The sequence below is a fragment of the Rhamphochromis longiceps genome, linkage group LG22 (genome assembly GCF_057381845.1).
Source record: "Rhamphochromis longiceps isolate RC_006_pf linkage group LG22, R_longiceps_female_GT1.1, whole genome shotgun sequence".
NCBI lineage: Eukaryota > Metazoa > Chordata > Actinopteri > Cichliformes > Cichlidae > Rhamphochromis > Rhamphochromis longiceps.
The window spans coordinates 1,471,483-1,499,400 of NC_140577.1; the positions used below are offsets into that span (position 1 = coordinate 1,471,483).

General features: G+C 42.7%; 1 protein-coding gene and 1 pseudogene across 3 annotated transcripts in view; both read left to right on the forward strand.

Annotated features, from left to right (window-relative positions):
• The first annotated feature begins 3,518 nt into the window (after nucleotides 1-3,518).
• The window catches only part of LOC146643043 (BOLA class I histocompatibility antigen, alpha chain BL3-6-like), a 38,208-nt gene continuing 13,808 nt past the window's right edge, over nucleotides 3,519-27,918 (forward strand). Inside the window, exons 1-11 of one of the 2 annotated variants that reach the window (XM_085396993.1) lie at nucleotides 3,519-3,712; nucleotides 5,568-5,840; nucleotides 6,032-6,322; nucleotides 7,414-7,698; nucleotides 8,106-8,234; nucleotides 8,721-8,750; nucleotides 9,242-9,316; nucleotides 9,495-9,521; nucleotides 10,114-10,197; nucleotides 10,323-10,373; nucleotides 10,778-11,082. In XM_085396993.1, coding sequence (XP_085253119.1) covers nucleotides 3,658-3,712; nucleotides 5,568-5,840; nucleotides 6,032-6,322; nucleotides 7,414-7,698; nucleotides 8,106-8,234; nucleotides 8,721-8,750; nucleotides 9,242-9,316; nucleotides 9,495-9,521; nucleotides 10,114-10,197; nucleotides 10,323-10,373; nucleotides 10,778-10,818 — 1,341 coding nt within the window. In that variant the 5' untranslated portion in view covers nucleotides 3,519-3,657 and the 3' untranslated portion in view covers nucleotides 10,819-11,082. Of the gene's footprint in view, nucleotides 3,713-5,567; nucleotides 5,841-6,031; nucleotides 6,323-7,413; nucleotides 7,699-8,105; nucleotides 8,235-8,720; nucleotides 8,751-9,241; nucleotides 9,317-9,494; nucleotides 9,522-10,113; nucleotides 10,198-10,322; nucleotides 10,374-10,777; nucleotides 11,083-27,918 lie in introns of those variants that run through there. The other variant, XR_014909430.1, reaches the window with a different exon arrangement.
• LOC146643044 (uncharacterized) lies at nucleotides 15,955-27,122 on the forward strand (annotated as a pseudogene). Its single transcript, XR_014909432.1, has 10 exons — nucleotides 15,955-16,148; nucleotides 18,000-18,272; nucleotides 18,464-18,754; nucleotides 19,380-19,657; nucleotides 21,054-21,098; nucleotides 23,046-23,586; nucleotides 23,778-24,068; nucleotides 24,692-24,976; nucleotides 25,490-25,546; nucleotides 26,444-27,122. The product of XR_014909432.1 is annotated as an uncharacterized LOC146643044 (transcript).

A 27,918-nucleotide genomic window follows, 5' to 3' on the forward strand; every position in this document is an offset into this window, starting at 1 on the left:
GAAGATTGTGTAGAAAGATTCTTTCAGAGTTTGTGTTCTTTCTTTTAAAAAAGTTATTCTGTTTACTCTTTTCCCCATTTAAAAATAAAAATTTCACTTGTTTGTTTCTATTTTTTCTGTAATAAAAAATATAAGAATAAGAAAGTGTAAGACTTTAAATTCATTTGAAAGCCTGATGCTTCGCCTCGTCCACCCCAGCTGTGAAACTCAGAAACCAGTCTTACTTGTTATCATCTATCGTCCACCTGGGCCTTACACAGAGTTTCTGTCTGATTTCTCAGACTTTATATCTGATTTAGTTCTGAGCTCAGATAAAATAATTATTGTGGGTGATTTTAACATCCATGTAGATGCTAAAAATGACAGCCTCAACATGGTATTTAATCTGTTATTAGACTCAATTGGTTTCTCTCAAAATGTAAAAGAACCCACCCACCACTTTAATCACACTCTAGATCTTGTTTTAACATATGGCATAGAAACTGAACATTTAACAGTGTTTCCTGAAAACCCTCTCCTGTCTGATCATTTCCTGATAACATTTACATTTACAATAATTGATTACACAGCAGTGGAGAGTAGACTTTATCACAGTAGATGTCTTTCTGAAAGCGCTGTAACTAAGTTTAAGAATATAACTCACCTCTCCACCTCTCTGGGAACATCTCAGGCCATCCAAAGTTTGGAGGCCTATCTCTCCTCACCAGCTAAATTATTGTGATGGTGTTTATTATGTTTCTCTCTTTTTTGCTAGTTTTCTCTTTTTCTCTCAACAGGTGATCCGGGAATTTTTTTTTCTTTTTAAGTGCCCTTTCTCACGGTCCTCCTTCCTGTCTGTTTTTCTTTTCCTGCATCTTTCTTCCTTTCCTATCACCAGCCATGTCTGTCCCGTCTGTGACAGCTAACAGATCATCTGCAGAGGCTTATTTGAAGAGTTTCAGTCAAGTTTCAGAGCTCAGCACAGAAACGGCTTTAGTGAAGGTTACAAATGATCTTCTTATGGCCTCTGACAGTTCAATTCAATTTTATTTATATAGCGCCAAATCACAACATAAGTCGCCTCAAGGCGCTTCATAGATACAGAGAAAAACCCAACAATCATATGACCCCTATGAGCAGCACTTTGGCGACAGTGGGAAGGAAAAACTCCCTTTTAACAGGAAGAAACCTCCGGCAGAACCAGGCTCAGGGAGGGGCGGGGCCATCTGCTGTGATTGGTTGGGGTGAGAGAAGGAAGACAGGATGAAGACATGCTGTGGAAGAGAGCCAGAGGTTAATAACAGATATGATTCAATGCAGAGAGGTCTGTTAACACATAGTGAGTGAGAAAGGTGACTGGAAAGGAAAAACTCAATGCATCATGGGAATCCCCCGGCAGCCTACACCTATTGCAGCATAACTAAGGGAGGATTCAGGGTCACCTGGTCCAGCCCTAACTATATGCTTTAGCAAAAAGGAAAGTTTGAAGCCTAATCTTGAAAGTAGAGATAGTGTCTGTCTCCTGAATCCAAACTGGAAGCTGGTTCCACAGAAGAGGGGCCTGAAAACTGAAGGCTCTGCCTCCCATTCTACTTTTAAATACTCTAGGAACAACAAGTAGGCCTGCAGAGCGAGAGCGAAGTGCTCTAATAGGGTGATATGGTACTACAAGGTCATTAAGATAAGATGGGGCCTGATTATTTAAGACCTTGTATGTGAGGAGCAGGATTTTGAATTCTGGATTTAACAGGAAGCCAAAACAGGAGAAATCTGCTCTCTCTTTCTAGTCCCTGTCAGGACTCTTGCTGCAGCATTTTGGATCAGCTGAAGGCTTTTCAGGGAGTTTTTTGGACATCCTGATAATAATGAATTACAGTCGTCCAGCCTGGAAGTAACAAATGCATGTGTGGATCTAAATCTTCACCACAAAGTCTGTTCACATACAAGAGGAAGGGGAGTGAGTGGGTCAGCGCTCAGGGCACAGAGATTAAGTTGGCCTTAAACACACCATTTATTTCCATGGAAACAAACACAGCCAGAATTACAAATACAGTTTAAAATCCCCCTATACAATAAAAAGAGTGTTCTCAATACGCTAAAAAAAACCCTGCCGGCAGAGATAACTATATACTATCAAAACAAAGGCTAAACAAATGTTTCCCATATGCTAAAATTCCCCCATTTCTTCTCCTCCTGCTCACCTTTCCCGTCTCTGCGCTCACTATCCTCCTTAACAGGTCAGTTTGGCGGCTGATAGACCGCCTCGGGGAACGCCCCCACCTCACAGGTGCCTACAACTGTCCGCTTAGTCCACAGTGGATTAAAAGAATATTGTGCAACTACACTAAAATACACAATATAAATATCACAATAAAATCATGCAAACACACAGCCTGATCCAAAACAAAATATAAGAACACAATTTTCCACTGTGTGATACATGAACTCGTTTTTCAGCATCACTCTGAGACAGGTGACCCTGAATCCTCCCTTAGTTATGCTGCAATAGACGTAGGCTGCCGGGGATTCCCATGATGCATTGAGTTTTTCCTTTCCAGTCACCTTTCTCACTCACTATGTATTAACAGACCTCTCTGCATTGAATCATATCTGTTATTAACCTCTGTCTCTCTTCCACCGCATGTCTTTATCCTGTCTTGTTTCTCTCACCCCAACCGATCACAGCAGATGTCCTTCGTCTGCAGCTTGTAAGGAACTGATCTTTGGAGTTCCACCAGGGGCTAAAAACGCCTGGGCTTAGAAAAAAAGACCCCCAGAAACAAACTACAGGGCCAAAGTTCACATATTTGTTGTTGTTTAGTGTTTCATAGTTCAAAGTTCAAATTGCTAATTCTAAATCTTTGATTCACGTACAATCTGAGTGCTTCCATTCAGTAAAAATCTGCAAAATGTCAATTTCATTTTGTGTGTTCCCGTTATTACTCCCTTATTACACACTTATAACATTCAGTAAAACAAAACAACTACCAGATGTTGAAAGAAGTGGTATCCCTGAGAAAAGGGACAAAAGCACATCCTCACAGACTTTATGACACTTTTACAAACAACGACGTCATTCCAGGCGGCCTGTTTAACTTTATGGGGTTTAAAGGGCTACGGTTGCTAAGTGGAAACCTTTCAAACGTCCGACCGCAGCGTAGATTTACAGCCATGTCTATCAATCCGTGCTACCTTACGTGGTTTATGCCTCCATCGGACATGGCCGTTTTGAGTTGTGCGCACGCGCAGTAACACAAGTAGGGTGTTTTGTTAGAACACCGGTTTACCGACGTTCACTTCCTGTTGACCCTTTCACAATAAAACAGGTTAGATTACGCCACATCAGATACTCAAAATAAAACTGGAGCTAAAAAAGTTAAATGACGCTGAAATATTTACACTGATAAAAATAAATAAAGATATTTTAAATGCTCTGATTAAGTCTCCTTTATGTGTTTGTATTATTATTTTTAGTGTTGGTGTTCCAGGGTTTGCTCTTCCGTGTGTGATCTTCCAGAATAAAGCTGGGAATAAAAAAAAATAGAAACCGTTATCCAGCTGAAGTCTTCCAGATGTTGCTCACTAACATCAGCAGGAAGGCGAGCAGCTGTAGGTCTCAGGCAGACACGGAGACCCCGCTCCAGCAGGAGGATAAAACTGGTTCTAAACGAGAACAGAATGATCCTCGTGGTGGTTCTGGTCCTCGCGGGGACAGGACTGCGCGTGGACGGCGGTGAGTGACCGTCCTGCAGGAGGCTTAAAAGTGAAAGTAAAGAGTGACGCACATTTCAGATGATCGATTCTAGAGCTTTAACCCTGCTGCACAGGCCTGACATCTCAAAACACAGGAGGAAATAGTTTTCACGAGATGTTCCGTGTCTGTAACTGTCCCCACGGACCGAGAGAAAACTCCGTGTTAGTCCATCCTGAGATGACCGAGTGCTGCTTCTAATTTCCACAAGTCTTTACTAACACTGATGTTAGTGCGTTATTTGTCACACTTACCGTGGAACATATATATACTGGAATACTGGGTATAAAAGTCTGGGCTAAGTCTTCTGTTAGAAGGACTGCAGCAGTCCAGGAGTTGGGTTAACTTTCTTTTATTAAGATTGTTTCCATCAAAGTGCTTGCCAGGCTTAATCCAAATTCAGTGCAGCCATACTTGAACTTATTGTTGTGTAGTGCACAGTATCTGTGACTCTGAGCATGGTTTTCTGGAAACAGAAACAGGTAATTCTACAATGAGTAGAGTCATAGATAACTAGGAAAACAATCACAACACATCATCTATTAACACAAGCAATATCTCATAATGTCCACAAGGGGTCACTGTAGAAGATAAATTGGCCAAACCGCACATGTCTTACAAGTTGTTACTAGTAAGGCACAAATATGGCAAACTAGCAACAGTTCAACTAAACAATAGAAAAGTCCTTCATTCCTAATACAGCTGGATGGTCACTGCTACTAACTTAGTCCTGAATAATCCAACAACTGAGGCATAATTTTAACATGCACTGGTTAAGTATAACCAGTATCATGCCAATTAACCGACCAAAAGAAATAACACTTCGAGGTTCGTTAACGCACAACTTGATCACACAAAACTGTGTTACCACTGCAGAGCTCAGCAGCAGCTCCTTTAGTCATCCCCACTCTGGTACTGAGCACACGGCCTCTGATGCACTTGTTTCCTTTGGTTCACTTGCTGAAATTCCACTTGTGTGTAAATGATCAGTTTCAGTTTGTTCTTCTCTCCAGGTCTCGTGTTAGCATTAGCACTTATCAACAGGTCAGCACCACTGGATTAAAATGCTCTTTACTCACCTGTTGCCATCTTCAACCTGGTGTCAGAGCTCTGCTGATGCTGTTTTAGTATCCAGGCACATTCTTTAGGTGGGATTTTAGATTAGCTGTAGTCTGTCCACAGACTTTTGTCTTTGTGTCTACATTTTTAAGCATGTCACTAAAATCTTTACACAACAGAAACATGACATTTTTGGTCAGCATACAAACAGAGATCTTTACTCATGTATGAATCACAACCTTATCATTGGGGAGGGGTTTGTACCTCAAGGACTCATGTTTTCCACAGCAGTGGACCATGATGCCTCCGTCAGGACAGAGTTGGGAGGCTCAGGCCTTGGGGAGGGGCTCATCAATGAGGGTCTTTGGCCTTGATTGTCATGGGCCAGCCCTCCTGCCATCCATGCAGGGACCGTAGGAGGAGGACTTGACAGTCACAAATTTGTGCTGGTGTCATGGTCATCCTCTCTGTGGTGGGGAAGAGCTGGAGCTAAAGCATGAAGCTGAGACACAGATACAGGCTCACCTCAGAGTGCAGCTTGTGTTCTGGAAACGAGAAAAGAAGCAAGAACAGAAGAACGATGGGTCGGGTCTCAGAACGGTCACATTCAACAATCCTAGTTTTTCCAAGAAAAGAACAAGTTCATCAACTGATTGTTTATCAGGGACTGACTAAAATACCAAAGAGCAAAGCTTCCTGATTCATAGTGGATGTAAATATTCAGATGGTTTTTCTCAGCTGGCTGGAATAAAAACATTTCCTCCTGTGTGACTTTCAGACACTCACTCCCTCCATTACATCTACACGGCGCTCTCCAAACCTGTCGGCCTCCCGGGCATCCACCAGTTCACAGCCATGGGTTTGCTGGACGGCAGGATGATCGACTACTTTGACAGCGAGAATCAGGTGAAAGTTCCCAGACAGGAGTGGATGAGAGAGCGTTTACCTGCTGATTACTGGGATAAAGGCACACAGTCCCGCAAGAGCAAGCAGCAGTGGTTCAAGGTCAACATCGGCATCCTGATGGAGCGAATGAGGCAGAATGACTCAGGTCAGACCCTCGAAAGCTGAAGGACCTGCATGACATCAACAAAATAACATTTTAATTGAAAAATGCTTCCATTTGAGATCAGGTTCCTCAGGTCAGGAACAAGTTGTTCCTGCTTCCTCATCTCGTCTCCTCTGAATCTTCATTTCCTTGTCCTTTGTTTGTTCTTCCTTATTTCACCCTCCTGCTTCCAGACCTCCACGTTCTTCAGTGGATGCACGGCTGTGAGGGTCAGACGCAGCCTGACGGCACGCTCAGGTTTGTCCGAGGCGTGGACATGTACGCCTACGATGGAAACGACTTCCTGTCCTTCGATGATAGAAGCGGAGTCTGGGTCGCTCCGATTCCGGAGGCACAACCCACCAAGAGGAAGTGGGACGGCGTCCAGGTGCTGAAAGAGTACACCAAGGGATACCTGGAGAACGAGTGCATCGATTGGCTGAGCAAGTTTGTGAATTATGGACAACAGCAGCTTAAAAAGGAATGTATGTATGACATGAAAAAAATTGTTTTTAAATTCATTATTAGTGGAGCCCGTAGAGTAGTTTTAGTTCTAAAAGTTATAAATTCATGAAATTTTTAGGTCAGTGTGTGACAACATTTCACATTAAAAAGTATCAATAATGTTTTGTTTTAAATTGCTGTCTAGTCTATTTTTTAACTTTTGCACCTCCTGAGGTGGAGGTGCAGCCACTGCTGGGCCTTCTTTGCCAGGGTGTTGGTGTCGTGGGTCCAGGTGAGATCAGCATAGATGTGGGTGTCCAGAGGAGACCCAGGACAGGAGAGACATTATATATCTCGGCTGGCTTGGGGACACCTTGGTGTTTTCCAAGAGAAGTTGGAGGAGGATAAGCAAAAAAAAATGGATGAATGAAAAAGAACAATTAAAAAATAACTGATTCTATTTTTAAAGTTAAGTATAAATGAGCTGTATGTAACGTCCTTTGTTTGGCAGAAATATGCTCACACATTTAACGAAAATATTCCTTCAATAAATGTGTCACTTTAACATCTGCATGTTTGCAGCCTGTGTGATCCATGTGGACATGTTTGTAAAATGAAGCAGAGCCTCTCTGCAGGTTTAAACTAGAAATCAGACTTTAACAGATCAGGTCTCACTCTGTGAAAGCTGTATCTGCAGCTCGTCTGTGAGATCTCTGCAGACCAGAATCAGAGTACAGAATTAAACCACTGTCATAAATAAATGAACAATCAAGTGTCTTTTATGGAAGCTGCTCCTCGAAGCTTCTCAGAATAAAATGAGGTAAAATCAGCCAGTCACATTTTTAGTTTTTCTCAGCCAATTAGATATTTTCTTCTTTGGTGACGCGTCATTATTCACAGAGTTATTATTCACAACACAAAGAATAAAGAAGAAAAGCAGTGCGACCAACTCCCAACCCGTTTTCATGGAGGTTACCAACCTATTTTTCCTCTTGTGTGACTTTAATACTTACAGCTCATATAAGACATCCAGTACCAGCTGGTTCATTTTTTTATGTGTCACAGATAAATTCATTAAATCAGTGTTACAGTTACCACATGTGGTGACACAGTTTCCATTTCCTGCTTCCAGCTCCACCTGATGTGTACATGTTTGCAAAGAAGGCCAAAGTGGAGACAAAGCTCATCCTGACCTGCCTCGCCACAGGCTTCTACCCCAAAGACATCATCGTGAGGATCAGAAGGAACGGACGTGTTCTGACTGCAGTCGACGGCCTGACGAGCTCAGAAGTTCTTCCAAATAACGATGAGACCTTCCAGAGACGAGACCATGTGGAGATTTTGAAGTCTGACCTGTCAAAGTTCAGCTGTGAAGTCTTTCATGAGGCGACTGGTGTGGATGTTACAAAGACTTGGGGTAAGAAACTTTATTTATTGCCTCTGTTGTTGATCATAACTCTGTTTCTTCAGTCAGAGCCTGGAGCTCCTCTGTGTCCAGCAGATCTGCATCATTCTGTCCTGATCACAGTCCTGAGGTCAGATCCATGTCAGTCCATCTAGAACTAAGCTAGCATGTCACATGTAGCCCAGCTCTGCAGCCCTGAAGAAGCAGAGCAGCGATCTCCTCCAGAGCATCACTGAATAGTTCCAGATATGAACAGTGTCAGTGCCGTCCCCTCTCACTGACCTCCTGTTGCTGCTCCACATCACTGCTGTCAGATCACTGACTCCATCATGACTGTGGCTTCAAATCTACATCTCAGTAACAAACAGCAGCAAATAACTGACAGTGACCTCAACCTGAAGCTTGTGTCTGTGTTTCAGAGAACGGTGACCCTCCGGAGGAACCTGGACCTGGAGCTCTGATCGCTGGTGCAGTGGGAGGAGTCTTGGCTGTGGTTGCTCTTGTTGCTGTTGTTGCCTGTGTGATCTTGTATAAAAAAGGCTGTCTTGGTAAGTCCAGTGTGCTGTTGTGTGTAATTATTGTTGAGTGGAGTTAAAATGTTTGTCTTTGTATCCTGTAAAAATGAAACTGTCCTGGTCTCAGACAGTGATGACATGGAGCTGTTACTGATCATCACATTTGAAACACATGAAGAAAATCATTGAAATGAATGTAAGAAATGTTGAATATCAGCTGCTCCAGTCTGTCAGCCTTCAAACACTTCACTTAGTATTCTATTAGGACTCCATGAGGGGGTCAAAGGTCACAGTCATGTGACATGATGTCAGACTTTCCTGTCTGCAGCTTCTGATCCAATAACTTTGAGCCCTCTGGGACATAAATGTAGTTTTTCTGTGCAGGACAGAAATGATTGATGTTTGCTGATAGTGTGCAGCTCGTTTCCTCCACCGTCTCCACTCAGACACATCTGCATGTAGAACAAACCACTGAGTTCATCCATCATCACTGACAGTCTGTGTTACGTCTGTTTACAGGACGCAGACGTGGAGCCAACGACAACAACGGTAACATCTTTATTTTTCTCTTATGAACTTTGATGCTCGGAGACTCGAGTCAGTCTGAGCCCATCCTTTAACACCTTTAACAGATTAGTATTGGTTCAGTGTAGCACAGAGGAGGTGAACAGGCAAACAGTGGAGGAGACAGAAACTTGAAGCATGAGGAGAAAGGTTAGAGCAGCCAGGCTCATGGTTACCTGTGTTCAGTATAAAGCTCCTAATATCTGGGAGAGCCTGACAGGTGAAACATGGCTGCTGTCAGGTGTGTGCAGAGGTTCCTCTCTGTGACAGCTGCTCAGTTTCACTGACACTTTACATCTTTATGAAACAAACGGAAGAAAAAGTCAGACGTACTTTTGACTTTCAGTTTCTCTGTGGAGTCACTGCTCTTTAACATTTGTGACTTTTTATAAGAACACAGATAAAAAGAATCAAACATGAAGCACTGACTGAATTAAAATGTGTCATTTTGTCTTTCTATCATTTGTATTTATCAGCTGGAATAAAGACTATTTATGCTCCTGTGTCAGGTAAGCTCTTTATTTCTCTGCTCTGGATGTTGTTAAATGTCAATGTTTCTGATATTTAAAGTGTTTATGTGGTAATAATATTTATACAGCAGCAGCTGAAAACCTTAAAGCTGATTTAAACCTGTGTGTGTGTGTGTGTGTGTGTGTGTGTGTGTGTGTGTGTGTGTGTGTGTGTGTGTGTGTGTGTGTGTGTGTGTGTGTGTGTGTGTGTGTGTGTGTGGTCCTGTGCCTGCAGCTTCCAGCAGTGGTACGTGTTTCCTTCTCCTTCCTCGGATACACATAACAGTTTAGTTTAGGACCCAGTAGATTGTAGGAGATGTTCTTCATATTCTGTGTGTTTTATGTGGAACGGTGCCTCTTTTATATCAGTCGTTCTCCATCTGTGGGGCACAGAGTGGGATGTAGAGGACCAGTGAAACAAATTTCTATGAGAGTCATTGTTGCATTAAAATGAAACTTTGATAACTTTTTATTGATAATGGTGAATAAAAATTGTGTGACGTGGATGTTTTTACTTTCTGAATTGGAACAAAAAGGTTTTTAGGAACGTCGACTCCTTTCCTGCAGGCTTTCCTCCACGTTCCTTTGATGTGAGGTGTTCAAGAACACTGGGGAATTCCCACGTTTATCTTTAAATTATGACTACAAATATAACCCGGTCTATTCTCTCCCACTCTTAACTACATGACAGCACCACTTATCACCTTAGCCTGTGAGAAACTGCAGTAATCAATGAAAAGAACGACCCTCACATCAGAACGATCACCAGCATCACATCAGTGTGTTGCTAAAGTTTGCTGTTTCCTTCATGTAGCTCACAATGTATGTTGTCTTTACAGGAAGTGTAGCAGTTACTGTAGATAACAAGGCTGATGCTAAAGATGGGAAGGATGGGGAAACCGAACATCTCACAGGCAGTGACAGTAAGTCTCCCTCAGCTAACATGCTGCTCTGTGTTGTATAATATGAGTCACATTATTCTGTACTGTGGTATTGACTGATACATTTTAAGCTCATGTTGCAGCTGATTACTTTTTTCCTCCTTCAGAGTCCCTTGACAAAGTGTCTAACTTCAGCGACGCTGACTCTGGTGTCTCTTGTAAGTATCTCTGATGCACTTCACAGATTTACACTTTAACACAGGATAAACGGTAACTGGTCTGTATTTGTACAGCGCTTTACTAGTCCCTAAGGACCCCAAAGCGCTTTACACACACATTCACACACTGGTGATGGCAGCTACATTGTAGCCACAGCCAGTTTTTATTGTATCACAAACTTTGTTCACACTCAGCTGATGTCAGTATGAAGCTCAGGTGACGACGATGCTTCCCCTTTCAGTTTCTCTGTTCCCTTTCAAACTTTAGAGACTTTATTTGAAAGAAGACACTAGTGTGAGTGTAAATAAGAGCAGTGAGCTGTAAGAGTTTAAGTTGGTGCATCTCTCACTGAGAACCTGCTGTTACTCTACATGTAAAATAATACTGTTGCTCCTCTCTGCAGCTGATTCTGACAAACAAGGTCAGGCCCAGGAGTCATCCTGAATCTTCGGCTACATCAAGTTTCAAGGCTTGCGTGAACTAGATTATTGGCATACAGACGACAATAATTAAAAATAATAATAATAATAAATATATATACTTTACAGATTAAACATTTGAGGTATAATGTGGTTCTTTAGCTTTCCATGAAATGAAATGAAATGAGTTTTAAAAGTGTTCATGCTTCCTCAATCTGAACCTTCACGACAGCAAAATTTATGAGTCAGTTTTGATCCAGTTTAAGAAACTACAGGAAACCAAATGAAGTTTAAAACTTTTAGAGTAAATCATAAATCTGAAAACATGTTTGTATCGATATTTGAAACATTGTCACTGGTTTATGCACCTGTGAGAATAAAATAAGAGACACAAACTTCAGCCTGTTGTAGTTTCATACAGATTGGACACAAAGCAGACGCTAAAGTCTGCATCTGATAAAGTGGGCGGAGCCTCTGCAGGAAACGTCTCCAGGCAGGTGGAAGAAAATGTTGTAGAGTGTGACGTCTGTTGATGCATATAATGTTTTTATGTAGGAGAAATATAATTAAAATATCATCATATTTAGAAGTGAATAAAATGGTTGGATACAAAAACAAAGCATAAATGTAATGTGAAGGTTGGTGCTTTAACCCTTTCACTGTAAGTTGGCTTAATGAATCAGACCTTTACAAACAGCGAGACCTCAGGCGCTCATGAGAATTAAATGATTTTAGATACTCTGGTGTGATCAGTGTAATGGGGGCGTGGACAAATCTACTGATTAATCTTCTTTTTTTTATTATGGCTTTTATGAGTTTTTGGCCAAATTGAGTGAACTTCTAGATCATAGGTGTCAAACTCTGGCCCGCGGGCCAAATTTGGCCCGCAGCCTAATTACATTTGGCCCGCGAAGCCATACCAAATGACTATCAGAGCTGGCCTGCTGGTATTATACAGCTAATATATATATTGTTTAGTATTAAGCTTTGCTTGTTCCATATTCAGTTTTTCAGCAAAACGTGTTTGAGTCCATAAGAAAAGATTCATTCTTATATCTGGAGGAATAAATATATTTCAATAAATATTAACGTTAGCCCGCGACTTTGTTCCAGTTTTGAATTTTGGCCCACTGAGTATTTGAGTTTGACACCCCTGATCTAGATGATTACAAAAACTAAAGTCTGTCTGTGTAAATACATTTAATGTTTTATTGTGCCTTAAATATTCATTTGCAGTGAAACTTTGTTTGAAAATAGAGAAACTTTTTCTGTGGGAAATTTAGGGCAGAAATCTGGAAAATGTTGTTTCAGTATTTTCTTGCATTTACATCTAAGCTCTTAATTTGAAAAGCTCTGCTTCCAAGGTAATTTCTACTTTTATTCAGCACGAGCTAGGATTACTTTACTGGATAAGATGCTTTAATTATATTCTAGATTTTAAGTGTGAACGTTACAGTAAAAGGTTCAGTCCACATAATGAAACTGTCTGTGGATGAATGAGTGAAATATTTGCTGTAAGACTCAAATTCATCTTGTAATCCTGAAACGTCTTCCATTGTGTGGGCGTTTACTGCTAATAATAATGGATTGTAAAGCATCGTATATGTGAAGATTGTGTAGAAAGATTCTTTCAGAGTTTGTGTTCTTTCTTTTAAAAAAGTTATTCTGTTTACTCTTTTTTCCCCATTTAAAAATAAAAATTTCACTTGTTTGTTTCTATTTTTTCTGTAATAAAAAATATAAGAATAAGAAAGTGTAAGACTTTAAATTCATTTGAAAGCCTGATGCTTCGCCTCGTCCACCCCAGCTGTGAAACTCAGAAACCAGTCTTACTTGTTATCATCTATCGTCCACCTGGGCCTTACACAGAGTTTCTGTCTGATTTCTCAGACTTTATATCTAATTTAGTTCTGAGCTCAGATAAAATAATTATTGTGGGTGATTTTAACATCCATGTAGATGCTAAAAATGACAGCCTCAACATGGTATTTAATCTGTTATTAGACTCAATTGGCTTCTCTCAAAATGTAAAAGAACCCACCCACCACTTTAATCACACTCTAGATCTTGTTTTAACATATGGCAGAGAAACTGAACATTTAACAGTGTTTCCTGAAAACCCTCTGCTGTCTGATCATTTCCTGATAACATTTACATTTACAATAATTGATTACACAGCGGTGGAGAGTAGACTTTATCACAGTAGATGTCTTTCTGAAAGTGCTGTAACTGAGTTTAAGAATATAACTCACCTCTCCACCTCTCTGGGAACATCTCAGGCCGTCCAAAGTTTGGAGGCCTATCTCTCCTCACCAGCTAAATTATTGTGATGGTGTTTATTATGTTGCTCTCTTTTTCTCTCAACAGGTGATCCGGGAATTTTTTTTTCTTTTTAAGTGCCCTTTCTCCCTGTCCTCCTTCCTGTCTGTTTTTCTTTTCCTTCATCTTTCTTCCTTTCCTACCACCAGCCATGTCTGTCCCGCCTGTGACAGCTAACAGATCATCTGCAGAGGAATGGTTTATTTGAAGAGTTTCAGTCAGGTTTCAGAGCTCAGCACAGCACAGAAACAGCTTTAGTGAAGGTTACAAATGATCTTCTTATGGCCTCTGACAGTTCAATTTAATTGTATTTATATAGCACCAAATCACAACAACAGTCGCCTCAAGGCGCTTCATAGATACAGAGAAAAACCCAACAATCATATGACCCCCTATGAGCAGCACTTTGGCAACAGTGGGAAGGAAAAACTCCCTTTTAACAGGAAGAAACCTCCGGCAGAACCAGGCTCAGGGAGGGGCGGGGCCATCTGCTGTGATTGGTTGGAGAGAGAGAATGAATGAGAGTGAGAAAGAGAGAATGACGACAGGATAAAGACATGCTGTGGAAGAGAGACAGAGGTTAATAACAGATATGATTCAATGCAGAGAGGTCTGTTAATACATAGTGAGTGAGAAAGGTGACTGGAAAGGAAAAACTCAATGCATCATGGGAATCCCCGGCAGCCTACGTCTATTGCAGCATAACTAAGGGAGGATTCAGGGTCACCTGGTCCAGCCCTAACTATATGCTTTAGCAAAAAGGAAAGTTTGAAGCCTGATCTTGAAAGTAGAGATAGTGTCTGTCTCCTGAATCCAAACTGGAAGCTGGTTCCACAGAAGAGGGGCCTGAAAACTGAAGGCTCTGCCTCCCATTCTACTTTTAAATACTCTAGGAACAACAAGTAGGCCTGCAGAGCGAGAGCCAAGTGCTCTAATAGGGTGATATGGTACTACAAGGACATTAAGATAAGATGGGGCCTGATTATTTAAGACCTTGTATGTGAGGAGCAGGATTTTGAATTCTGGATTTAACAGGAAGCCAAAACAGGAGAAATCTGCTCTCTCTTTCTAGTCCCTGTCAGGACTCTTGCTGCAGCATTTTGGATTAGCTGAAGGCTTTTCAGGGAGTTTTTAGGACATCCTGATAATAATGAATTACAGTCGTCCAGCCTGGAAGTAATAAATGCATGTGCAACTGCTATGGCTGGTGGATCTAAATCTTCACAAAGTCTGTTCACATACAAGAGGAAGGGGAGTGAGTGGGTCAGCGCTCAGGGCACAGAGATTAAGTTGGCCTTAAACACACCATTTATTTCCATGGAAACAAACACAGCCAGAATTACAAATACAGTTTAAAATCCCCCTATACAATAAAAGACTGTTCTCAATACGCTAAAAAAAACCCTGCCGGCAGAGATAACTATATACTATCAAAACAAAGGCTAAACAAATGTTTCCCATATGCTAAAATTCCCCCATTTCTTCTCCTCCTGCTCACCTTTCCCGTCTCTGCGCTCACTATCCTCCTTAACAGGTCAGTTTGGCGGCTGATAGACCGCCTCGGGGAACGCCCCCACCTCACAGGTGCCTACAACTGTCCGCTTAGTCCACAGTGGATTAAAAGAATATTGTGCAACTACACTAAAATACACAATATAAATATCACAATAAAATCATGCAAACACACAGCCTGATCCAAAACAAAATATAAGAACACAATTTTCCACTGTGTGATACATGAACTCGTTTTTCAGCATCACTCTGAGACAGGTGACCCTGAATCCTCCCTTAGTTATGCTGCAATAGACGTAGGCTGCCGGGGGATTCCCATGATGCATTGAGTTTTTCCTTTCCAGTCACCTTCCTCACTCACTATGTATTAACAGACCTCTCTGCATTGAATCATATCTGTTATTAACCTCTGTCTCTCTTCCACCGCATGTCTTTATCCTGTCTTGTTTCTCTCACCCCAACCGATCACAGCAGATGTCCTTCGTCTGCAGCTTGTAAGGAACTGATCTTTGGAGTTCCACCAGGGGCTAAAAACGCCTGGGCTTAGAAAAAAAGACCCCCAGAAACAAACTACAGGGCCAAAGTTCACATATTTGTTGTTGTTTAGTGTTTCATAGTTCAAAGTTCAAATCGCTAATTCTAAATCTTTGATTCACGTACAATCTGAGTGCTTCCATTCAGTAAAAATCTGCAAAATGTCAATTTCATTTTGTGTGTTCCCGTTATTACTCCCTTATTACACACTTATAACATTCAGTAAAACAAAACAACTACCAGATGTTGAAAGAAGTGGTATCCCTGAGAAAAGGGACAAAAGCACATCCTCACAGACTTTATGACACTTTTACAGCTAAAACAACGACGTCATTCCAGGCGGCCTGTTTAACTTTATGGGGTTTAAAGGGCTACGGTTGCTAAGTGGAAACCTTTCAAACGTCCGACCGCAGCGTAGATTTACAGCCATGTCTATCAATCCGTGCTACCTTACGTGGTTTATGCCTCCATCGGACATGGCCGTTTTGAGTTGTGCGCACGCGCAGTAACACAAGTAGGGTGTTTTGTTAGAACACCGGTTTACCGACGTTCACTTCCTGTTGACCCTTTCACAATAAAACAGGTTAGATTACGCCACATCAGATACTCAAAATAAAACTGGAGCTAAAAAAGTTAAATGACGCTGAAATATTTACACTGATAAAAATAAATAAAGATATTTTAAATGCTCTGATTAAGTCTCCTTTATGTGTTTGTATTATTATTTTTAGTGTTGGTGTTCCAGGGTTTGCTCTTCCGTGTGTGATCTTCCAGAATAAAGCTGGGAATAAAAAAAAATAGAAACCGTTATCCAGCTGAAGTCTTCCAGATGTTGCTCACTAACATCAGCAGGAAGGCGAGCAGCTGTAGGTCTCAGGCAGACACGGAGACCCCGCTCCAGCAGGAGGATAAAACTGGTTCTAAACGAGAACAGAATGATCCTCGTGGTGGTTCTGGTCCTCGCGGGGACAGGACTGCGCGTGGACGGCGGTGAGTGACCGTCCTGCAGGAGGCTTAAAAGTGAAAGTAAAGAGTGACGCACATTTCAGATGATCGATTCTGGAGCTTTAACCCTGCTGCACAGGCCTGACATCTAAAGACAAAGGAGGAAATAGTTTTCACGAGATGTTCCCTGTCTGTAACTGTCCCCACGGACCGAGAGAAAACTCCGTGTTAGTCCATCCTGAGATGACCGAGTGCTGCTTCTAATTTCCACAAGTCTTTACTAACACTGATGTTAGTGCGTTATTTGTCACACTTACCGTGGAACATATATATACTGGAATACTGGGTATAAAAGTCTGGGCTAAGTCTTCTGTTAGAAGGACTGCAGCAGTCCAGGAGGTTAACTTTCTTTCATTAAGATTGTTTCCATCAAAGTGCTTGCCAGGCTTAATCCAAATTCAGTGCAGCCATACTTGAACTTATTGTTGTGTAGTGCACAGTATCTGTGACTCTGAGCATGGTTTTCTGGAAACAGAAACAGGTAATTCTACAATGAGTAGAGTCATAGATAACTAGGAAAACAATCACAACACATCATCTATTAACACAAGCAATATCTCATAATGTCCACAAGGGGTCACTGTAGAAGATAAATTGGCCAAACCGCACATGTCTTACAAGTTGTTACTAGTAAGGCACAAATATGGCAAACTAGCAACAGTTCAACTAAACAATAGAAAAGTCCTTCATTCCTAATACAGCTGGATGGTCACTGCTACTAACTTAGTCCTGAATAATCCAACAACTGAGGCATAATTTTAACATGCACTGGTTAAGTATAACCAGTATCATGCCAATTAACCGACCAAAAGAAATAACACTTCGAGGTTCGTTAACGCACAACTTGATCACACAAAACTGTGTTACCACTGCAGAGCTCAGCAGCAGCTCCTTTAGTCATCCCCACTCTGGTACTGAGCACACGGCCTCTGATGCACTTGTTTCCTTTGGTTCACTTGCTGAAATTCCACTTGTGTGTAAATGATCAGTTTCAGTTTGTTCTTCTCTCCAGGTCTCGTGTTAGCATTAGCACTTATCAACAGGTCAGCACCACTGGATTAAAATGCTCTTTACTCACCTGTTGCCATCTTCAACCTGGTGTCAGAGCTCTGCTGATGCTGTTTTAGTATCCAGGCACATTCTTTAGGTGGGATTTTAGATTAGCTGTAGTCTGTCCACAGACTTTTGTCTTTGTGTCTACATTTTTAAGCATGTCACTAAAATCTTTACACAACAGAAACATGACATTTTTGGTCAGCATACAAACAGAGATCTTTACTCATGTATGAATCACAACCTTATCATTGGGGAGGGGTTTGTACCTCAAGGACTCATGTTTTCCACAGCAGTGGACCATGATGCCTCCGTCAGGACAGAGTTGGGAGGCTCAGGCCTTGGGGAGGGGCTCATCAATGAGGGTCTTTGGCCTTGATTGTCATGGGCCAGCCCTCCTGCCATCCATGCAGGGACCGTAGGAGGAGGACTTGACAGTCACAAATTTGTGCTGGTGTCATGGTCATCCTGTCTGTGGTGGGGAAGAGCTGGAGCTAAAGCATGAAGCTGAGACACAGATACAGGCTCACCTCAGAGTGCAGCTTGTGTTCTGGAAACGAGAAAAGAAGCAAGAACAGAAGAACGATGGGTCGGGTCTCAGAACGGTCACATTCAACAATCCTAGTTTTTCCAAGAAAAGAACAAGTTCATCAACTGATTGTTTATCAGGGACTGACTAAAATACCAAAGAGCAAAGCTTCCTGATTCATAGTGGATGTAAATATTCAGATGGTTTTTCTCAGCTGGCTGGAATAAAAACATTTCCTCCTGTGTGACTTTCAGACACTCACTCCCTCCATTACATCTACACGGCGCTCTCCAAACCTGTCGGCCTCCCGGGCATCCACCAGTTCACAGCCATGGGTTTGCTGGACGGCAGGATGATCGACTACTTTGACAGCGAGAATCAGGTGAAAGTTCCCAGACAGGAGTGGATGAGAGAGCGTTTACCTGCTGATTACTGGGATAAAGGCACACAGTCCCGCAAGAGCAAGCAGCAGTGGTTCAAGGTCAACATCGGCATCCTGATGGAGCGAATGAGGCAGAATGACTCAGGTCAGACCCTCGAAAGCTGAAGGACCTGCATGACATCAACAAAATAACATTTTAATTGAAAAATGCTTCCATTTGAGATCAGGTTCCTCAGGTCAGGAACAAGTTGTTCCTGCTTCCTCATCTCGTCTCCTCTGAATCTTCATTTCCTTGTCCTTTGTTTGTTCTTCCTTATTTCACCCTCCTGCTTCCAGACCTCCACGTTCTTCAGTGGATGCACGGCTGTGAGGGTGAGACGCAGCCTGACGGCACGCTCAGGTTTGTCCGAGGCGTGGACATGTACGCCTACGATGGAAACGACTTCCTGTCCTTCGATGATAAAAGCGGAGTCTGGGTCGCTCTGATTCCGGAGGCACAACCCACCAAGAGGAAGTGGGACGGCGTCCAGGTGCTGAAAGAGTACACCAAGGGATACCTGGAGAACGAGTGCATCGATTGGCTGAGCAAGTTCTTGGATTATGGACAACAGCAGCCACGAAACACCTGTATGTATGACATCTAGTTTCTGTATTTTGATATTTATTCTTATTAGACTTCATAGAGGAGGCTTTGTGTGTGATTATGGGTCAATAACATTCAGAAATCCAAGAACCTTCAGTTAAACTTCCAACTTTTCTAAGTTCAGGTCAAATAAATGTAAAAAGCTTAAAGTTTCCTGTGAGTTAAATGTTTCCTCCTTTATTTGGACACAACAGTCTCATGATGGCAGCAGTAATGCAGATTTACAGCTCAATATAAATGAAAGAACACACGACTACCTATCAGCAAAATCAGTAAGCAGTCATAAACTGCCTCTTCACTTTTGATCTTCAAACTGTCGTTGTACTACCTCGCTGCGCCCTCCCCCCACACGGCAGGTGTTCACCTACAGAAATACCTGGTGGATAAAAAAGTCACAGAGACGAGATAAACGTGCTCAGTGACGTTCAGCTCCAGATGTGAGACTACAGATGTGAAAGCATTTTGTGTGGAAGCCACAAACTAAACGTCAGCGTGCGACACGTCTGCCACAGCTGTGCTCGTCGTTAGGGGTGATCAAAGAAACCTGAATGGTTCCTGTTTGCAGTGATAGCTGAGGAGATACACACCTCTTTACATTTCCTCCTCCAGCTCCACCCGAGGTGTCCCTGTATGCAAAGACCTCCAGAGTGGATGCAGACGTGGTGCTGACCTGCCTCGCCACAGGCTTCTACCCAGCAGACGTCGTCCTGAGGATGAAAAAGAATGAGAGCGTCCTGACTGCAGACGACGGCCTGATCAGCTCAGGAGTTCTTCCCAATGAAGACCACACCTTCCAGAGGAGAGACCGTGTGGAGGTTTTAAGGTCTGACCTGTCTGCGTTCAGCTGTGAAGTCGTTCATGAGGCATCTGCTGTGAGCGTCACCAGAGTTTGGGGTGAGAAACTTTATTTTTGTCATTTTTCAGACTTTTCTGTTTTCATTTCCTTAGACCTGTGTTTGAATTCAGAAGTGGTTATTAGTATATTCATGTCCTAGGAGTCACTGTGTGGAATTGTACATAATTTTTCCGTAAGTAGGAGTTTGGTGGCTCTGAGTGAAACTTTACATGTAGCCCCAGGCCACCAAATCACACATACTGCTAACATATGGATGAAGGTGAACACATACTCACATACCAGAAATTGGCAAATGAATTACATTTTATTTTTATTTCAAAATGTTTATTAAGAATATTTAAATTATGAGCAGTTCAGATAAAAAGAGAAATATTTAAAATGGGAAATGTTTGTGTGAACAAGACAAAACAACACGAGGTCTGACCTGGAAGGTTCGATTGATGTATTTATGCTTGATATGTTTGAGCAAATATAAAATAATAGATGTTTTTCAAGATGTGTTTACAAAAAAGAAAACAGACTGGATTCCAAAATAAATTTTAATTTCATTCATTCAAATATTTGATGTTGTTCGGTGTCGTTTAACTCTGTGTTTCTAACAGGTGGACCTTCTGTTGTTGTTCATCCAACAAGTAAGTGTCTCTGCTCTCGACATGCAGCAGGTAGAATAACCGTTGAACACGCTTACTGAGACTATTTTATTACTTTGTACAAAAGCCTTTGTTGGTGATGACAGCTTGTGTACAGAGAAGCCTGTTTCTACCGTCCTACTTTAAATACTGGAGGAACCAAAGGAAGCCCACAGTCTGACAGCAAAGTGCTCTAATGGGTGATACGGTACCACGAGGGCATTAATATAAGAGCATTTGTAACCTTCACTAAAGCTGTTTCTGTGCTGTGCTGAGCTCTGAAACCTGACTGAAACTCTTCAAATAAACCTCTGCAGATGATCTGTTAGCTGTTTGACAACTACTCTTTCAAGGATGTTTGATATGAAAGGAAGGTTGGAGATTGGCCTATAATTAGCTAAGACTGCTGGGTCTAGAGATGCTTTTTGAGTAAAGGTTTAACTACAGCCAGCTTGAAGGCCTGTGGTACATAGCTGATTATTAGAGATAGGTTGATCATATTTAAGATTGGAGCATTAATTAATGGCAGGACTTCTTTGAGCAGTTTTGTAGGAATTGAGGAAGTAATCACTGAAGTTAACTGAGAAAGATGAACTCTGTGTTTCTAACAGGTGGACCTTCTGCTGTGGTTCCCACTCCAAGTAAAAGTAAGTGCTTCATTTCTCTTCTCTAGATCCGAGCTCTCTCTGCACACACACACTGATCAGCTATAACATTACAACCACCTGCTTAAATCTAATCTTTCCACACACAGCATCTGGACAGTGTTCACAGTGCTTTATCAGGTATTGTGTGGAGAACGTTGAAGTGAAAAATGAGTTTAATCTGTGTTTGATTGAGGCTGTAACACAACAACATGTGACTGAGAGTACGCTGAGCTCATTGTCATGTTCAAGAAGCCAGTTTGAGATAATCTGAGCTTTGTGACATGGTGTGTTATCCTGCTGGAAGCAGCCATCAGAGGGTGAAACACTGTGGTGATAAAGGGATGGACATGCTCAGTAACAACACTGAGCAGGCTGTGCTGTTTCAGCCGTGCTGAGTTGGGACTAAGAGGCCCAAAAATATCCCCAAACATCAAAGCAGCAGCCTGAAGCTCAGATATAAACCAGGATGGATTCATGTTTTCATGTTTGTGCTAAAATGAAGTCGTGTGTTTCAAATCTTTCTTTAACTCTGTGGTTTTAAACCGGTCGACCTTCTGTTGGTCTTGATCCTCCAACAAGTACGTTTCTCTGCTCTACATGTGATCTCTCTCCTCTCTCTGTACCGATGGATGGATGGATGGATGGATGGATGGATGGATGGATGGATGATGGATGGATGGATGGATGGATGGATGATGGACGGATGGATGATGGATGGATGGATGGATGGATGGATGATGGACAAATGGATGATGGACAAATGGATGATGGATGGATGGATGGATGGATGGATGGATGGATGGATGGATGGATGGATGGATGGATGATGGACAAATGGATGATGGATGGATGGATGGATGGATGGATGGATGATGGACAGATGGATGGATGGATGGATGGATGGATGGATGATGGACAGATGGATGATGGATGGATGGATGGATGATTGACAGATGGATGATGGATGGATGGATGATGGATGGATGGATGGATGGATGGATGGACAAATGGATGATGGATGGATGGATGGATGGATGGATGGATGGATGGATGGATGATAGACAGATGGATGGATGGATGGATGGATGATGGACAGATGGATGATGGATGGATGGATGGATGGATGATGGACGGATGGATGATGGATGGATGGATGGATGGATGATGGACAAATGGATGATGGATGGATGGATGGATGGATGGATGGATGATGGACAGATGGATGGATGATGGATGGATGGATGGATGGATGATGGACAAATGGATGATGGATGGATGGATGGATGATGGACGGATGGATGATGGATGGATGGATGGATGGATGATGGACAAATGGATGATGGACAAATGGATGATGGATGGATGGATGGATGGATGGATGGATGATGGACAAATGGATGATGGATGGATGGATGGATGGATGGATGATGGACAGATGGATGGATGGATGGATGATGGACAGATGGATGATGGATGGATGGATGGATGATGGACAGATGGATGATGGATGGATGGATGGATGGATGGATGGTGGATGGATGGATGGATGGATGGATGGATGGATGGATGATGTATGTATGGATGGATGGATGGATGGATGGATGGATGATTTTATGATGGATGGATGATGGATGGATGATGGATGATGGATGATGGATGGAGGATGGATGATGGATGATGGATGGACGGATGGATGATGGATGGATGGATGGATGGATGGATGATGTATGATGGATGGATGATGGATGGATGGATGATGGACGGATGGATGGATGGATGATGGATGGATGGATGATGGATGGATGGATGGATGGATGATGGATGGATGGATGATGGATGGATGGATGGATGATGGATGGATGGATGGATGATGGATGGATGATGGATGGATGATGGACGGATGGATGGATGAAGGATGGATGATGGATGGATGATGGATGGATGATGGATGGATGGATGGATGGATGGATGATGGATGGATGGATGGATGATGGATGGATGATGGACGGATGGATGGATGGATGGATGATGGACGGATGGATGGATGATGGATCCTTCTGTCCTTCACTTGTCCACCATCGTCCATATTTTTGGATAATAACTTTGTAAATCATTGCGATGGAGTGTGAGAGATCTGATTAAGCTCATTTTGTAACTGTATGTTTTAACTGTGTGGTTTTTAACAGGTGGACCTTAGTTAAGTTAATGTCCTCCAGAGCAGCTGCTCTTTAACACATGTAGCACACAGAGGTTTAAAGAGACAGAAAAACTGAATGGATGTAATCATTGTTTATCAGGGACTGACTAAAATACCAAAGAGCAAAGCTTCCTGATTCATAGTGGATGTAAATATTCAGATGGTTTTTCTCAGCTGGCTGGAATAAAAACATTTCCTCCTGTGTGACTTTCAGACACTCACTCCCTCCATTACATCTACACGGCGCTCTCCAAACCTGTCGGCCTCCCGGGCATCCACCAGTTCACAGCCATGGGTTTGCTGGACGGCAGGATGATCGACTACTTTGACAGCGAGAATCAGGTGAAAGTTCCCAGACAGGAGTGGATGAGAGAGCGTTTACCTGCTGATTACTGGGATAAAGGCACACAGTCCCGCAAGAGCAAGCAGCAGTGGTTCAAGGTCAACATCGGCATCCTGATGGAGCGAATGAGGCAGAATGACTCAGGTCAGACCCTCGAAAGCTGAAGGACCTGCATGACATCAACAAAATAACATTTTAATTGAAAAATGCTTCCATTTGAGATCAGGTTCCTCAGGTCAGGAGCAAGTTGTTCCTGCTTCCTCATCTCGTCTCCTCTGAATCTTCATTTCCTTGTCCTTTGTTTGTTCTTCCTTATTTCACCCTCCTGCTTCCAGACCTCCACGTTCTTCAGTGGATGCACGGCTGTGAGGGTCAGACGCAGCCTGACGGCACGCTCAGGTTTGTCCGAGGCGTGGACATGTACGCCTACGATGGAAACGACTTCCTGTCCTTCGATGATAAAAGCGGAGTCTGGGTCGCTCTGATTCCGGAGGCAGAACCCACCAAGAGGAAGTGGGACGGCGTCCAGGTGCTGAAAGAGTACACCAAGGGATACCTGGAGAACGAGTGCATCGATTGGCTGAGCAAGTTCTTGGATTATGGACAACAGCAGCCACGAAACACCTGTATGTATGACATCTAGTTTCTGTATTTTGATATTTATTCTTATTAGACTTCATAGAGGAGGCTTTGTGTGTGATTATGGGTCAATAACATTCAGAAATCCAAGAACCTTCAGTTAAACTTCCAACTTTTCTAAGTTCAGGTCAAATAAATGTAAAAAGCTTAGTTTCCTGTGAGTTAAATGTTTCCTCCTTTATTTGGACACAACAGTCTCATGATGGCAGCAGTAATGCAGATTTACAGCTCAATATAAATGAAAGAACACACGACTACCTATCAGCAAAATCAGTAAGCAGTCATAAACTGCCTCTTCACTTTTGATCTTCAAACTGTCGTTGTACTACCTCGCTGCGCCCTCCCCCCACACGGCAGGTGTTCACCTACAGAAATACCTGGTGGATAAAAAAGTCACAGAGACGAGATAAACGTGCTCAGTGACGTTCAGCTCCAGATGTGAGACTACAGATGTGAAAGCATTTTGTGTGGAAGCCACAAACTAAACGTCAGCGTGCGACACGTCTGCCACAGCTGTGCTCGTCGTTAGGGGTGATCAAAGAAACCTGAATGGTTCCTGTTTGCAGTGATAGCTGAGGAGATACACACCTCTTTACATTTCCTCCTCCAGCTCCACCCGAGGTGTCCCTGTATGCAAAGACCTCCAGAGTGGATGCAGACGTGGTGCTGACCTGCCTCGCCACAGGCTTCTACCCAGCAGACGTCGTCCTGAGGATGAAAAAGAATGAGAGCGTCCTGACTGCAGACGACGGCCTGATCAGCTCAGGAGTTCTTCCCAATGAAGACCACACCTTCCAGAGGAGAGACCGTGTGGAGGTTTTAAGGTCTGACCTGTCTGCGTTCAGCTGTGAAGTCGTTCATGAGGCATCTGCTGTGAGCGTCACCAGAGTTTGGGGTGAGAAACTTTATTTTATTTTTGTTTTTTTGATTCGTCACAGTTTTCTTCTTTGTTTAAAGTTGTGTTGGAGAGCAGCAGATCCCTGCAGCGTTAGTTTTCTGACCACAGTCACTTTTCTGTTCCGGCCAATGTTTGAACTCAGAGTCAGTTACTGAACTGAATTTGAGTGGATGAATCCAGAGTTAGGTCCACAGTGTGGAGAGTTTCCTGTGTGCACGTCTGCTGTGGATCATCCGTCAGTCTGCTACAGGGTCTCTGCCGGCTCCTTTAGATTTCCTCTGGAAAAGTCAAACCTGAACTCTAAACAGGAAATACTTTTCCTGAACATTGGCTTAAAAATTTACTGGTTGTGCAGCAATTTTTTTATTTTTTTAAGTTTTTCAAGTTTGTGTGTTTTCAACTGTGCAGTGGTGCGTAAATATGAAAGTTATGTTAATTATTTTTATCATGATATTGTTATTTTTACATATTCAGCTCACAAGTTTACCTGAATTAATTTCTTTCCTTCAGACTCTCAAAGCTCCTCTGACTCCGCCTCTGACTCCGCCTCTGACTCAGGTGTCTCCTGTAAGTATCGTTTATTAAAAGTTGCACAGGTTCAAACTGTGGGTGTTAAAAGTCATCCTGGAGAAACTCATAAACAGTTTTAATGAAAAATATGATGATTATTATAATTATTATCAGCATTATTATTATTATCATTATTGATACGATGCTCTTGCACTAAGGTCAGCACTTCATAGTTGAAATCGTGGCTCTCAGGTTGGTTCAGTCATGTGACCACGGTGTGACTGTCACAGCTGTGAAGAGTTTCACAGGAAATCTGTGCAAAGGTGAGTTTTAGATTCGGCGATCATCAGAATGATCAGCTGACCTGCAGGAACCGTGATCATAGCTCAGGTACGCTGCTGTTTGTGCTGGAGCAGCAGGATAAACGCGTCAGGACGAGAATCCTGAGCGAATGAACTTTTTTCTCAGCATCAGTCGGACCAAACTGTCACTCTGTCCCACCTCAGCACAGGTGTGAACACTGGCCTGTTAGCGGCTGTCAGCTGATGATCGGAGGCCGTTGTGTTTGCAGGTTAATATCAGTGTTGCTGTGTGTGAAGCTATGAGTCCTCACAGGTGTGCTGCTGTTTCCTGTCAGCGAGGAGGAAATGTAATCACTAACCTTCATCTGGTAATCTGATTACTGTGAGGCGTCGCTGTCTGTGCGTCACACTTATATCTTCTGCTTCATTCGTCTTTCACAGAGTCCGTTATTTATAAAGAACAGAAATCATGAGTAAGCAGTTTGCACTGTGAGCAGATCTCATCCATACAGCTGTTTGTCATGTGACTGCCTCCTCGTGCTGAGTCATGCTCACAGCAAACACACAGTCATGAATGCAGGTTTGCAAAAGTCAGAGCAGAAGAAGAGGCCAGAGCACGTGCACCTCTGTGATACTCTGTTCATCCCTGCAGCCGATGACTCCGACAGCCGAGGCCCGGGTTCAGGCAGACTGCTGCTGGAGCCCGTCCAGCTGATGTTCTGACGTCTGCAAGAACGTCCGTCAGAGCGCCCGAAGGCTCCCTGAAGCCACATTTACCAAAACAAGTGTATTTACCACATGTCCCAACATGCAGACTAAGAGGAGGCTCACGTTTGCTGCATTTTACAGTTTAAACTTGGAGTTTTTACTCAAACATGTCAAATCAGGTTTGTGCAGCAGTGAGAATAAAAAAGTGAATCAAACTTTCAAAGCTGCTGCAGTTTCATGTAAACTGGATTCTTTGAAAGAGCTCAGAAAGTAAAGCCTGGAAACCTCAGAGCAGCAGTTTGATTCAGAGCCGCTGGAAGGAAATGATTCATGTATGAAAGATGAGAAGATTTTCATGTAGAGAAAAATCCACTCAGTGTTTGACAACAAGCTCCGAAAAGTCAAGAAACACAGGAATCTGTTTTTATACATCAGCAACACATCAGCTGCATGACTCTGTGTCATTGTCCCACAATCCTGAAACCTCTTCATTATAATGCACGACAGCCATGTTTGTCAGACATATTTACAGCTTCTGTTTAAAAGGTGTTTCAGTCGCAATGTGAAGGATCAGAAAATGAAAGTATTTTGTGTTGTTTCTTATAATAAACTCAACTTAATGTGTGAATCATGAGGTGATGAGTGTTTTTATCGATGTTGGAGCGACGAGCGTCAGGTGCTGCTGATGGATCCGTTCATTTGTCCTCAGTCTTTTTCTTCCTGCATCCAAACAACGACAGTTTTTATAATTATTTAGTTTTAAGCAGTTTTAAAGTCCTCCAGTGACCAAAGTGAGTGATTATACCACCGTACAGCATGAAGGTAGAAGCAGCAACACTGTTCGTTTCAAAATAAAACGATGACAATCACGTTTGGATTACTTCCTGTAGATAATTTAACACTGAAGAACATAATTCTGATAGTTTTTGTGCAGATGAACATCTGTCCAGCTTTAATTCCTGAGAAACTCCGCCTCTTTTTATACCCAGTTGTTCAGAGACAGCCCAGTAGGTAGAGTAGTTGCCCCATGATCGGAGGGTCAGTGGTTCAACTCCACTGAAGGGCCCTGAGGTTGAGCAAGGTACCGTCCCTACACACTGCTCCCCGGGTGTTGCATTGGTGGCTGCCCTGCTTCACTGGGTGAATGGGTTAAATGCAGAGGAGTCATTTCCCTACAGGGACTAACACACACACATTGTTCAGTCGTGTGACTGACCTGCTGCCAGAGAACCTGATTATCGACAAAATGTCCTGCTGAGCAGTTTTGACAAATAGACTGGTGCCAGAGTTTTTCCATCTCAGTCGTGGGACCCGGCAGGGGTGTTCTTCATCCCCGCTCTTCTTCACGATATTTCTGGAACCACTGATCTTAGCTAACGTGGCTATCAGAGGTGTTCACGCAGGCGGCAGGGAACAAGT